Source organism: Strix aluco, chromosome 2 (genome assembly GCF_031877795.1).
Source record: "Strix aluco isolate bStrAlu1 chromosome 2, bStrAlu1.hap1, whole genome shotgun sequence".
Taxonomy (NCBI): Eukaryota; Metazoa; Chordata; class Aves; order Strigiformes; family Strigidae; genus Strix; species Strix aluco.
Genome location: NC_133932.1, coordinates 55,210,170 through 55,222,376, shown reverse-complemented (window position 1 = coordinate 55,222,376; position 12,207 = coordinate 55,210,170). Strand labels below are relative to the sequence as shown.

The window sequence follows — 12,207 nt, the reverse complement described above, 5'->3', positions numbered from 1 at the left end:
GCCAGCCTTTCTCCCTGTGCCAAACATGTGGAGAAACAGGAATGCTTAAGCTCAACGTTACATGAAACTGCATGAAAGAGTGTTGAAAGTATTTGCTTTCTTTCCTCAGATGCCTATTTTTTAATTCCTTTAATCAGGAATGGGTTAGTTGCATTTATCTTGGGTAATGTAGCACATCTGACATTTATGTGTTTCGTTAGTCATAAGTAACTGTAATTTTATTAAGATTTCTAGCATGTTCAAATATCAGACTTAGGCCCTGTCTTATGGCAAATACGAGTGTTTGACTACGCTAACAGAAATGTTTTTATACTCCTTGAAGATAGCGTACTTGATATAATTGGTAAATCAGATGATATCTAGCACTCCATTGTAATGCTCTACTTGTAAATTGTATTTTGAAGCACCGTATCTTTTCTCAGTAGTGATTAATCCTTGAAATAAAGGGGGAGGGGAAGCAGCTAGTTTGTTTTTAATGATGCATTCCCCCTTTGGGAAAGATAAACTGTATAAAACTTTGTTGAGTTTAGCAATTTGCAATGAATTGTTGAGTTGTCCACAGAGACCAATTCTGTTCCTTCAGAAGAGTGTGCGTCAGGTTACGTTGCACTCTGTTTCTCTAAAGGAAATAAGTTCTTACCTCTATCCGAGGCAAGAGATAGTAAGTTTCTTGCTAGCATTTGAACTTAAATAAATCTAGCAAGTAAAACTAAGCTGTAATGTGTCTGATGGGTGGAGAAAAGGCAGAGAGGGAGAAGTCAACTAATTCAAAACATGCTCTTATTTTGTGTGGTTTTGGTTTGCATGTCTGAATCTCAGATTGTATTCAGTGTTGTCTGCTGGTTCATCTTTGCCTGTCTGTGCTACTCTCTCAGCCAGTCTTTACCATCTTTGGTTGCCCTGCCTCCTTTTCCTGATCTTTCTCTGTTTCAGATTGTACACAGATATATATTAGACTTGTTTAATTTTGCTGAAAGACCTATTTGTTGTCTTCTATACCTCTAAGTCCCACAGCAATAAGTGGGAATGTGCAGTAACACCTAGCTTAATTCCTGCAAGTGAGGGGTGAAACATCAGTGCAAAAGTTGGGGTTTTCTATGGGAAACTAGGGGGGATTCTTGCTAGCTGTATATTTTTTGTGTATGGAATCAGTAGATGGCACCTCACAAAATGTTTCACATCTAGTGGGGAAATACTGTCACTTGGAAGTGCAACTTCTCCAAATAACTTTTAAAAGGCTACAGTTATTTGGAGGGAGAGCTTAATGGATAATGAATGAGTACAACAATATCTGCATATTGAATCAATTTAGTATCCATATGCAGAAGTGTTACAGCCTTCCTTCGTTCCAACATGTGAAACAAAATATGGTTTGCTAGCACTGAGAATGGGTGTTGATGTTCCTTCTCGTGCCAGGTAGCGTACCACGTGTGCAATCTGCAGCCCTGTGGTGGGTTGTTTGGTTTGGCGGATTTTTTTGCTAAAACTGTACTGAGAGATGGCATTTGAACAGGGGATGGTGATGAATGAAAATGTTCCCTGTCCCTTGTACTAAAAACTATTGAAAATGATTATTGTGGATGTGGGACTGATGAGCTATGACAGATTCACTGGCCAAAGGCTTGAACCCAAAGACTGTTAGAAATTACACTGACTGGAAGAATATTACGAATGTAAGGAGACCTGCTAACATGTTTTCCCTTGCCTGAGTTCTGGCTGTGTATTTCACAACTGTGAAAGTATTTGGACGCCAAGTGAAGGATATGAAATAAGTAAATTGGAAGAATAAATACAGCAGAGAAATAACTTTTTTTTTTTTCCGCCCTTTTCCCTACCCACCCCCCCCACCCCCCCCAAAAAAAAAATTGCAGCCACAGGAACAAGTCTTCAGGCTGGCCTCACCCTTCAGGGACCTGGAGCGTGAACCAGGGGACACCTTATGGATGGGAGATGACGGCAAACAGAGATGGAAGAGACTACTTCATCAAGTAAGTGGGCAGTGTGGGCTGTGCAGTCTGTAGTACAGTGCTGCAGCCCCTCTCTTGACTGTATCTCCTATTCCTGCTTCAGCCCTACACAGATAATGTTCAACTGTTTTGATTTATTGCACAGAGATAGTTCTGACTGCACTGCACCTTGTTTTGGTACTTGGTTATTTAATTTACCCAAGGAAACACTGATACTATAAGGACCTGTAATTCATCAAGGAATTACAACAAATGTCATTAGCAAAAAAATTAAAATAAAAATGCCACGTTTAAAGAACGAGGCAAAAGGTCAGTTCTGACTGAGACTAGCAATTCTCCATCTCTGCCATGTGAGCTCACATTCTGGTATATTCATTATACTGGTAATGAGAAAGTGTATATTTTGATCCTGTATAGTAAGTATTCTAATTCTTAGATTTCCCATAGTCCTTTAGCTCTGAATTTAAAGGTTTGCAAAATTAATGTCAATGTGGATAATGTGGTCATAAACAAAATTGGCTTTTTCTTTTCCTATTGAAAACTGTGAATAATTATTCTTTAAAATCACTTAAGTGACTTGGATAAAATACAGTTTGCTGTTCTAGAAATGTACAACTTAAGTGGCTTGGAACTTCTTGACTAAAAAGGGGTGATGGTGGTGAGTTGGCAAAACCCTTGCCTGATTTTGCAGCGTCAGTTGCTTTAACTTACATCCTATTTTTAAGGCTGGCATTTTGATTCTGCTCATGTGAAGGTTGTTTTTTTTAATTATTATTTCATTTTTTATTTTTATCAGCCTGTTTAGGAACTTGCAGGTGCTTAAAAAAATTCCTGGATGAGAATTACAATTCTTTCTTTTAACACAGAGTAGAAGGATCAGACTTACTTCAAACTGACCATTAAAAGCCCTTAATTCACTCAAGATCCTTTATCTGCAAAACCAGAATTGTACAGTGTAAGAACAAGGATCGCTGTTACTCTGCTTTCTCTTCCTCCCCACTTTGCCTGGGGTGTGTGCCTTGTCTTCCTAGGAGGCTTGTGCTTTTGGGCCAAAGCAAGATTTGTAGCAGCATAGTGTTCCGCAGGCTTTCAAGATTCAGAATGATTTCAGACCTGTCCAAATTGGAACAAGTTGTCTTGGGTTAATGAGGGCTCAGAAGTTGACTTTGTAATGTAGTTTTCTTCCTTGAACAAGTGTTTGTCATGCTTTGCATGTCTGTAAGGCACCAGGTGCAACGCTGGACAATGTGAACCTGCATGCCAGGCACAATATAACTGTATTACCATAGGTTTTCTGCCTGAACTAATTAGGCTTGTCAAGAAGTATATGTGAGCCTCCAAAGTATTGTGCAGATGTGACTCTGCTGCTTCCGTTACTGTAGTTAGTGAAGGGACCTGCACACCTTGTGTGTCCATTTTTTCTGCAGACTGTCAGTATGTTCTCCTCTCCGTGACTGAGATTCATTTCAAAAATTAGTATCCTGCTTCTGAGGACAGGCACCACATTTTATTCTTCTTCTTTTCTCACTGGTCACATAATGGGATGCTGCACTTGTTGTGAAGCTGTAAACAGCTGTGGCTGACAAAATGCAGTACATTAGTACTCATTAATTTTGCAATTTGGGAATGTTTTCTAACTCTCAGTAGCTAATGATTATTTTGTTTATTTTTTGGATTGCCTTTTAGTACCTTAAAGTGCCATATCCCTCTCTTAAATGCAGAAAACTGCATCTAGGAACAAAAATCCATAACAGGCAGTGCCAAATTATGCCTTAAGTTAGACATGTTGTTGCTGTTTTGTGGTTGTGGTGGTTGTTTTCTCCCCAATGCTCTTATAAGCTACTTGCTCTCCATTCTCTTTGGGGCCCTGGTCTTCCATTTTTCTCTTCTTGTGGATAGCAGACTACGGGGCGGGAAAAAATAGGCTGCTTTAAGAAGTGGAGAGAGAATACGGCCTCTGAGGAAGCTGATCTGCAGAAGCCTTTGATATTTTGTATCAGACTTTCTAACCCACCCATATCTCTGAGTAGTCTTAGGTGAAAGTTGAATAATGCTACATACGTTCATTGCATGAGTTATAGTACATATTCTTGTATCGAGTGTTTTAAAGCAACAACATTGCCTGTAACACATGCACCAGCCATGTCTCCAGAGCCGTAATTCATCTTACTTGAAATGACAGTCCCCTGAGATGCATTAAAAGCCAGTACCTTCAGAACCTGAACAAAATCAGGAAACCATTTAGAACTACATACTGCTGTACCAAATCACCAGCTATCCACCGTTACTAGTGAATGTTAGCCCAGGAAGCTACTACAATGTGACTGGGTAGTTACATGACATATATCTTTGTTTTAGAAGAGTGACCAAAGACCTACAATATACCTAGTGACTTTTCCAGTGATTCCTCTCTGGAGGTAGATGGTACCTGTCCTTACAGTGCCTGTTATTTCGCCAAGGAGAAGCCCTCTCTGGCTTTCAAAATGACTGCTTTTGCAAATACTACATGAAATGAAACTACAGAAATGAAAACAGAATTTAATTTTCTTTCCTTCATTTTTCACCCCTGGATTTTAGGAATGAAATAGTGAGATGGCTGTTGACAGTTACATCAATAAAGGCAGGAGAGAGATCAGCAAGATAGCATTTCATATTGTCTCCAAGGCTTTTTATAGCGATACAGATTAACAAATTGCATCACACTGAAGGAGAAAAAGCAATTCAAATCCTTCACTTGGTTTTGATTAAAGATGTATAAACCAGGTATTACCACAATGAAATGTGCGCATGAGTTCTGTGCGAGCAAATAGCATAATTCATAGCAACATTAACTACTTTTTAGTTAAATAATTTACTTAGTGCCATATGTACATATTCATTCAACTGCAAGCAGACATATTGTAATTTTGAAATTGTGGGAGGAATAGAGAATCCAGGAGAATCTTTTGGTGAAATGAAAAGTAATTATATAGTGTCGGTGCAACTGCTTTAAGTTGTTTATTCTTTCTGCTGTAGCAAATCTGGTTTCTTTCAAATCTCTGAAAGCCCCTATGGCGTGAGCTAATCAGGGGCAGCTTCCATCACCAGGCAGCACTTTTGTAAAAGTGCAAGAAGAACCCTTTATCAAAATATTTTGAGATATTGCTATCAATTCATTATCTCTTCTGTACAGATGGCATAACTGGGGTCATTTTGCAAACCTCTCAAATACTTTTTCTTAAGTTTAGGCCATGGTAAATTAAAGTTTCAGAACTTCACCCATTCCCTTTTAACTTGCCACTTTTACTTGAAATAGCCTTATGAGATAAGTAATACATTTCAGTATGGGAGGACAGCAATCATCTAGCATTCTTCCAGTGTGCTTCTGTACTGCACAGGCTGTATCAAGCTGGACCTTTAATATGAAATAGTTTGCAGTGTATATTTAACCATATTAATGGCCTATTTTCTTTACATTTATTATATATGCTGTGTAGTGTATGATTATGAAAAATTTCTGTAACACTAATTTGAATACAAACATGACACTTACTAAAAATGTATTTGGTGTGAATATAGGATTTCAGGGAGATAACATGCAAAGCAGGAAGGTTTTGGCTGATTTTGTCCACAAAGGGTTTAGCCTCATGGCAACTTTGGCTCCTAAGTTGCCACTGCTACAATCTTACTGATTTTTGGACCTGTACGTTTTTGCCCTTTCCCTTGTGTCAGTCTTGCTGGTTGTCAGACCTGGAGGGCAGTTGATAGAGGGAGATAAACTGGCAAAAGCTAATCAAAAATCAAACCTACAGAGAAAGCAATGAATTTTATGTCAGTTTAGCTCCCTGAACCAGTCCTTTGCATGGTCCGATAAAGTTACGTCATAGTTTAGTATGGAAGAAACCTCTGAAGGTCAGCTGGTCCAACCTCCTGCTTGGAGCATGGCTCATGCCAGGTGATGAGCAGCATTGCTGACACAATGAAATATCAGACCGATGTGGGAACAGGGTTGCAACAGACTTGTGTTGGCTTAAGCTGCCCTACAACTGCACTCTAAGGTGCAAGTTGAAGTAACATTTGCTGCCATGAAAAGTCATACCCCTTCAATTTTGTTTAGTCTGAAGAAGAGGAGGCTGAGGGGAGACCTCATCGCCCTCTACAACTTCCTGAAAGGAGGTTGCAGAGAGATGGGAATGAGTCTCTTTAACCAAGTAACAAGCGATAGGACAAGAGGTAATGGCCTCAAGTTGCACCAGGGGAGGTTTAGACTGGATATTAGGAAGTATTTCTTTACAGAACGGGTTGTTAGGTGTTGGAACGGGCTGCCCAGGGCAGTGGTGGAGTCGCCATTTTTGGAGGTATTTAAGAGTCGGGTTGACATAGTGCTTAGGGATATGGTGTAGTTGAGAACTGTCAGTGTTAGGTTAATGGTTGGACTAGATGATCTTCGAGGTCTTTTCCAGCCTTGATGATTCTGTGATTCTGTGATTCCTATTCATATTTAATTCCTAAGGTATGAGGTACTTCGGTATTTTTGTGGATCTGGCTTCTGCCATTCAAATAAAGACCAGAGAATGGGAAATCAGATTAACTGAAGGAAACTGTAGCCCTTCCCATGTGGACTCAAAGCAACAATGGTCCCAGTAAGGCTTAGTTAGTTATTACACTCTTTAAGATATTTTTCAGAGTGGTCTGTTAGGTCAACTTATTGCCATATCCTTGTTTGCAAGAGATGATATTGTGTTTACTTTAACTGTTGCTGTTGCCTCAGAGAGGATGACAGGGTCTGTCTGTGTTACCAGTTTGGTTTGCTCCCTATTTCACTCCAAGGACCCTGACCATCTGTACTTCATGCATATTAGCTTGCTTCTGTACTCCAGTCTGGAACAAACTGAGCAAACAGCTGGGACCCAAGGCAAGAAATAAGAGGAAGCACACCCAGAGATCAAAGCCTGCAGTTTTACTGCTTGGCTTGAAATCACAGGTCAGTCTCCAGAGTGCACAGCAGAGCTGGGAGAGACCTACTTGTCAGAAGTCTTTCTGAATCTTGTTATGTTAGTATGATGTGGTTGCTACACCAGTTGAAGTATGTCACAACATATTTTGATATCTTGATCACCTGCTGTTGTTTTTCACTGGTGCTTTTGCATTTATTAACACAAAATTCTTCCAGACTTCTTCCAGGTGTATGGGTCAAACTTAATTTTTTTTCCTCTTAAGTTACATTATCCTGCATGTAGTATCAGCTCTGTGATTTTTGTCTTGTGAAATGATTACATTTCAGTTGCCCTGGCTTGGCTTAGTAGCTATGCTGTTCCTGAAACATGAAATTCTTGAATGTCAGTTTTTGCCCCATACATAAAACAGAGGTAATGTGTTTGTGTTCTTTGGTAGCTAGTGCAGCTCACAACATCCTAAATTCTCAAAGCATACAGAGTACAATCTTACTTTACAATACGGTAATGTCATGATATTCTTCTATACTCAAATACTTACCTGAATTTTCTTTAGTAGTCTTCATCTTATTCTTTCAGTGCTTGCTGTGCTTAGAAGAGGAAAATCATTCATGTTTTCTGAAAGGTGGAGTGCCTCTATGTGTGTTGCATACGTCCTGTCTGGCCTGCATGGTCCTCCTTGTACAGCCAGTTCTCATAGCTGGCCAGCAGTGTGGAATGACAGAACAGAGTCATTGATGATATTAACGGCATATCAATCAAGCATCCTGCTTATTAAGGGCCACTAATTTATACCAGATGCAAAACTGAGGCTCACAGCCTGCTAATCAGTTTACTTCAAAATAAATACGCAGAGAAGAGGATCAGACATTCAGTTTTTGTTTTTTTTTATTTCCTCTTAGTATGTCTAGCCCTACCCCAACCTTCTTGTCTGTGCATTCTGTAGGTTGTACATGCCTATTGGTAGTTTAGTCTTTTCTTAGGATATTTCTCTGGAGTTTGCACTGTTGGAAGCTGCTGAAAACAATCAAAGGATATAAAATATAGTGAAAGCCTTGGTTGTTGTCACTGTGTTGTTCGTCTTCCCGAGTTTTGAAAAGGCTGCTGTTATTTGTACCTGAAGACTATCTTAGTACGTAAGGCCATAATGAAGGTTTGAAGCCACAGGAGCCACCTTCTGCCCTGTAGGTATTCTGTTACATAGCACTTTACTGAATGCATTACATTCCTTCATCTCTAAGTACAGAAACAGTGTTGACTAGATTAACTGGAGCATTTATGTGGCGTTCGCAAAAATATGAGCAACACTGCTGCTGCTCTATCCCCCGTGACTTGCGCTTATGCAGGGTGTCAAAAAGAGGGTTCATTTCATTCTCCTTCTGATTCAGGTTAGGGATGTGAATGAAGGCAGTCTGTATGCCAGGATAATGCCTCAAGCCAAAGGCTGACTGTGCTGTGCCTCTTTGGGCGTCTCCACTCCCAGGTGAGACACCGAGGGAACAGGCAGTGGAATCACACTCTCTGGCCCACTTATTCCCATGTCCCTGAAAGGGACATCCAATGAGATTGAATGGCAGGCAGTTTAGCAGTGATAAAAATAGTACAACCTATATAATTAGCAAATATAACTCTCAGCTACAGGTTACAGTAAAGCCTAAAATGCTCCATAGGATTCAAATGTACATTTGCAATATACATTTGTAATGAGACTTCCACTATTAAATTACATAGGATTAAAAAAAAATTAGAGCAGATATAAAATCTTACGTTTCAGACAAGCGGGTGAGTCAGCTGCTGACTGCCTAGGGCTAGGACGAAACTTCCTGTATTAATCAGGTTATTCTATAATTACAAGGTTTCTTGCACCTTCCTCTGAAGAGGGTACTGAGTGCTGTCAGAGAAAGGATACTGGACCAGGCGGACAACAGGTCTGATTGGTATGGTGATTCTTGTTTTTCCTCTCTTCTTTTTTTTTTTTTTTTTTTTTTTTAAATTCCCTTGTCACTAATACGGACTGCTGATATGAATAGTGTGCTATTAGAGAAAGAGTGCTACTGTGCTCCTTTCAGACGGCATACAAATCTGCTTTCTGTTGCTAAGGGTTTGACCTGCTCAAGGACAGGATCATATGGTGGAAGGGGGAGTGGGGCTAGAAGAGACAAACAGCAGCAGGGATGCACAAACACAAGTGACTGTTTAAAGCAAACCTGAATAATTAGAAAGGAGAAAAAGGGAAATTATATAGCAACCTGTTTGTGTCGGTGGTCTGCCTAGAGACAACTCAGGCATATGGTGAAAAAAAGTATTGCAAAATCAGTTCAACCTCCTGAAAAGGGAGGATGATTTAACAATCATCCTTCACAGAGAACTGTTGCTCTAGCCATAAATATGGCAGGCATAAATATGACAGACAAAATGATGTTAATATCGACTGGGGTAGATCATTGTTACAATGGAGGGAATAGTAGCAAGGAGATGCTGATTTGTGGGGTTATATTATTTTAACTAGAGCATGGAAAAATGGACAGTTCATTGCATTGTAAGGCAGCTGTACCTAAGCCAGTTGATGTGCAGTAAGTCGGGAGCTAGCCACAGCAGCGTGGCTCCTTCCCAATCTGCTGGCTTGCCCTTTCTGAGTCCTCTCTGCACACACGTGCGACCACCACTTGCTGAACCAAGTGGATTCCTCACACTGGAAAGATGAGGGGAGTTACACAAGAAGGTATGAATGTAGGTGGGACTACTCAGAAGAGAAGGAGCTTTTGTTCAGTCATTAGCCTTGGGTTGCCTGGATGTAATTGTACCTAAGTGTGGAGTACAGGGAATCATGTACTTCAGGCCTCTGCTACAGCACAGATTTCTGATCTGTGTTTCTGATTTAGTCTCTAGTGTTTTCTCCAAACACAAACTGAATGGGGATGCCATGAAAATCAGAGAAGTATTGCATGCTGGAAACTGTTATTCTGTGTGTTTGAAGGTGGATTAGGAAGTGGAATAAAACTTCTGGACCAGAACTTGTATAGAAAAAAAAAAAAATCTAGTGTTGCTAACTTGAAATCAAGTATGCCAACCCAAGGTCACAATGTATGGAGGTGAGAAGATTAAATCCTCATTACCCTTTGAGTTCACGTGCTTCTGGGTAGATGTTTCATATGTGATAACACCATCTCATCTGTGCATTACAGCATGTAAATGCATCTGTAGAGTCATTGCCTCAGTACACCAAGCTACCCTTCCCGGGAGCATAAACCAAATTAATTCTTGTAAGCAGTTTGTGTGAGAATGATAGCCCCAGTTGGAGTCTGCCTTTTCAAACATCTCTCTTGTAAAACAGAGTGTGGTCCCTATAGAATCAAGATTAAAAGCATCAAGTTCTGGTTCTGCAAAGCCATGCAGGTGGTTGGGAGAGCAGTAGTGGTTTCTAAGAAGCTACGAAGCCTTATCGTGGGTCACATGCTGGTATCCCAATGGTGCAAACACAGAGGCTCTGCATATGAAATAGAACCAGGCTAGTTGAAGTCCCTAAAAAGAAAGAGGGTAGAGCAGCTCCTGAAACACCAAAAAGGTAGAATGATCCTGCAGGCTGTACATCGGGGCCTTAGTGGCCACAAGCTTGAAAAAAATAAATAAGGTAAAGCTGTCTGATATTCAGTGATGGAACTGGACCTTTCATAGCAAAGGCTAGGTAAAATTTCCCCAGGCCTTCAGTTACAGCATTAAGAAAACAAATGTGCTAGAGCTAGGTTATAGAGCAGAAAAAAAGGGTGATTATCATCATGGTATATTGCTGCCTTTTAAATAGCATAGTTGAAGTACACCAGTTCATCATAGTGTATGTACAGAATTTAAAACAAGTTATCTAGTATGATATGCCATGCCAGGAAACACCGTAGTGATGATGCTTTTCTAACAGTCATTCATATACTAAGGAACTGCATACTGAGGTATATGAAAGCCAGTACTGAAGAAACTGTATTTATCCTTTTGGCTTAATTTCTGTCATATCAATACATTTACAGTTTTCTGTAAAGAAAATCAAGTATGATCCTGCTGTAAAAGGTTCTTATCTGGATTGTTATTATAGGTAATTTGTTTTAGAAACACAAGATGATACTGCGAACAAAAGCTTACTTAATTTTAATTCTCATTTAGGTTTTAATTGCCCTTCTTACAATAAAATACTGCTTAATTATACTCCAAATGCTCAGGTCCCAAAACTAATGCTAAAAAACCTCATATTATGTATGTTGTCATATATATGTAAGATTAAGGTGAAGAAATAGTTTAACTGAACTCAAATTAATCTAGTTGCTGACAACACGATGACTCACTGCAATATTTTGAAAGCCATTTATCTAATGTTCGCTAGGATCCTGTGCTGTTCCACAGAAAAACTTCAATTTAAAATAAACCAATCAAACTGTGTGGCTGTGCAATTAAATATCACCATGGTAACAGGGATTAAGCACACAAGGTAAGGACCTGCTGACAGTGCAGAGATCATTTCAAGTTTTTACTCTTCCAGCAGTAGCCAAATGAATTTACATTTTCTGTATCAAACATTGGGAGACTAAAATGAAAGAGATTGAAGTACTTGTGTGGCATCTTGGGACTCCGGAGAATATTTTCCTGACAGGGGAAGTAATTAGCTGAAATTACAAATAGTAACTCAGCAGACAGATACGAATAAGTGTTTGCTCATGGGATTTATTTAGCGTTTCATAATTAAAACCTGGAGAGGCATATTATTTGGGATACAAATAGCATGGAAAACTTTGCCATAGTTTAGGAAATTGAACAGCATAGTAACACCATTTTGCTTTTAATTTTTAAGTGAACTTAGGTTTACTTAGGAAAGATGATTATTTGCAGCTCTGCTATAAAGTAACATTTCTAATGTGTAATATACATGTAAAGTTATAGTGCAGATAGACACACTGATATTCAGTGAAGACATAGGATGATGCTTTAATCAATTGTAACGTATTTCTGCTTGTCGCTAGCTTTTTTCATGTGTATTTGTGAAAAATACTGGAGATGCAAATCTGCTGGTGTGTGGAGTTTTTCAGCTTTTAGTGGTGTGGTTTAGGGTTGTTTTGTTTTTCTTTTTTCAGATTGGCTTTTGATTTGGTTGTAGGAGAGCTATTCTGACCACAGTGGTATGGTCTCTTACTGCTGCATAAAGCTGAAACACCTGATCTAAATTGGGAGCCTTAATCCCTACCTTTGGTTTATCAGCAAGTGTTCAGCGTGATCGGGGGGTGTTGTAGTCGTGGGCTCTTCTGTCCAGGAAATGCATGCTGATG

General features: G+C 39.5%; 1 protein-coding gene across 6 annotated transcripts in view; it reads left to right on the top strand.

The window, feature by feature from the left end:
- The window catches only part of FRMPD4 (FERM and PDZ domain containing 4), a 371,171-nt gene that overhangs the window by 250,251 nt on the left and 108,713 nt on the right, over nt 1–12,207 (top strand). For 5 of the 6 annotated variants that reach the window (XM_074814826.1, XM_074814823.1, XM_074814822.1 and 2 more), the window contains exon 2: nt 1,872–1,988. In XM_074814826.1, coding sequence (XP_074670927.1) covers nt 1,967–1,988 — 22 coding nt within the window. In that variant the 5' untranslated portion in view covers nt 1,872–1,966. Of the gene's footprint in view, nt 1–1,871; nt 1,989–8,815; nt 8,839–12,207 lie in introns of those variants that run through there. The other variant, XM_074814825.1, reaches the window with a different exon arrangement.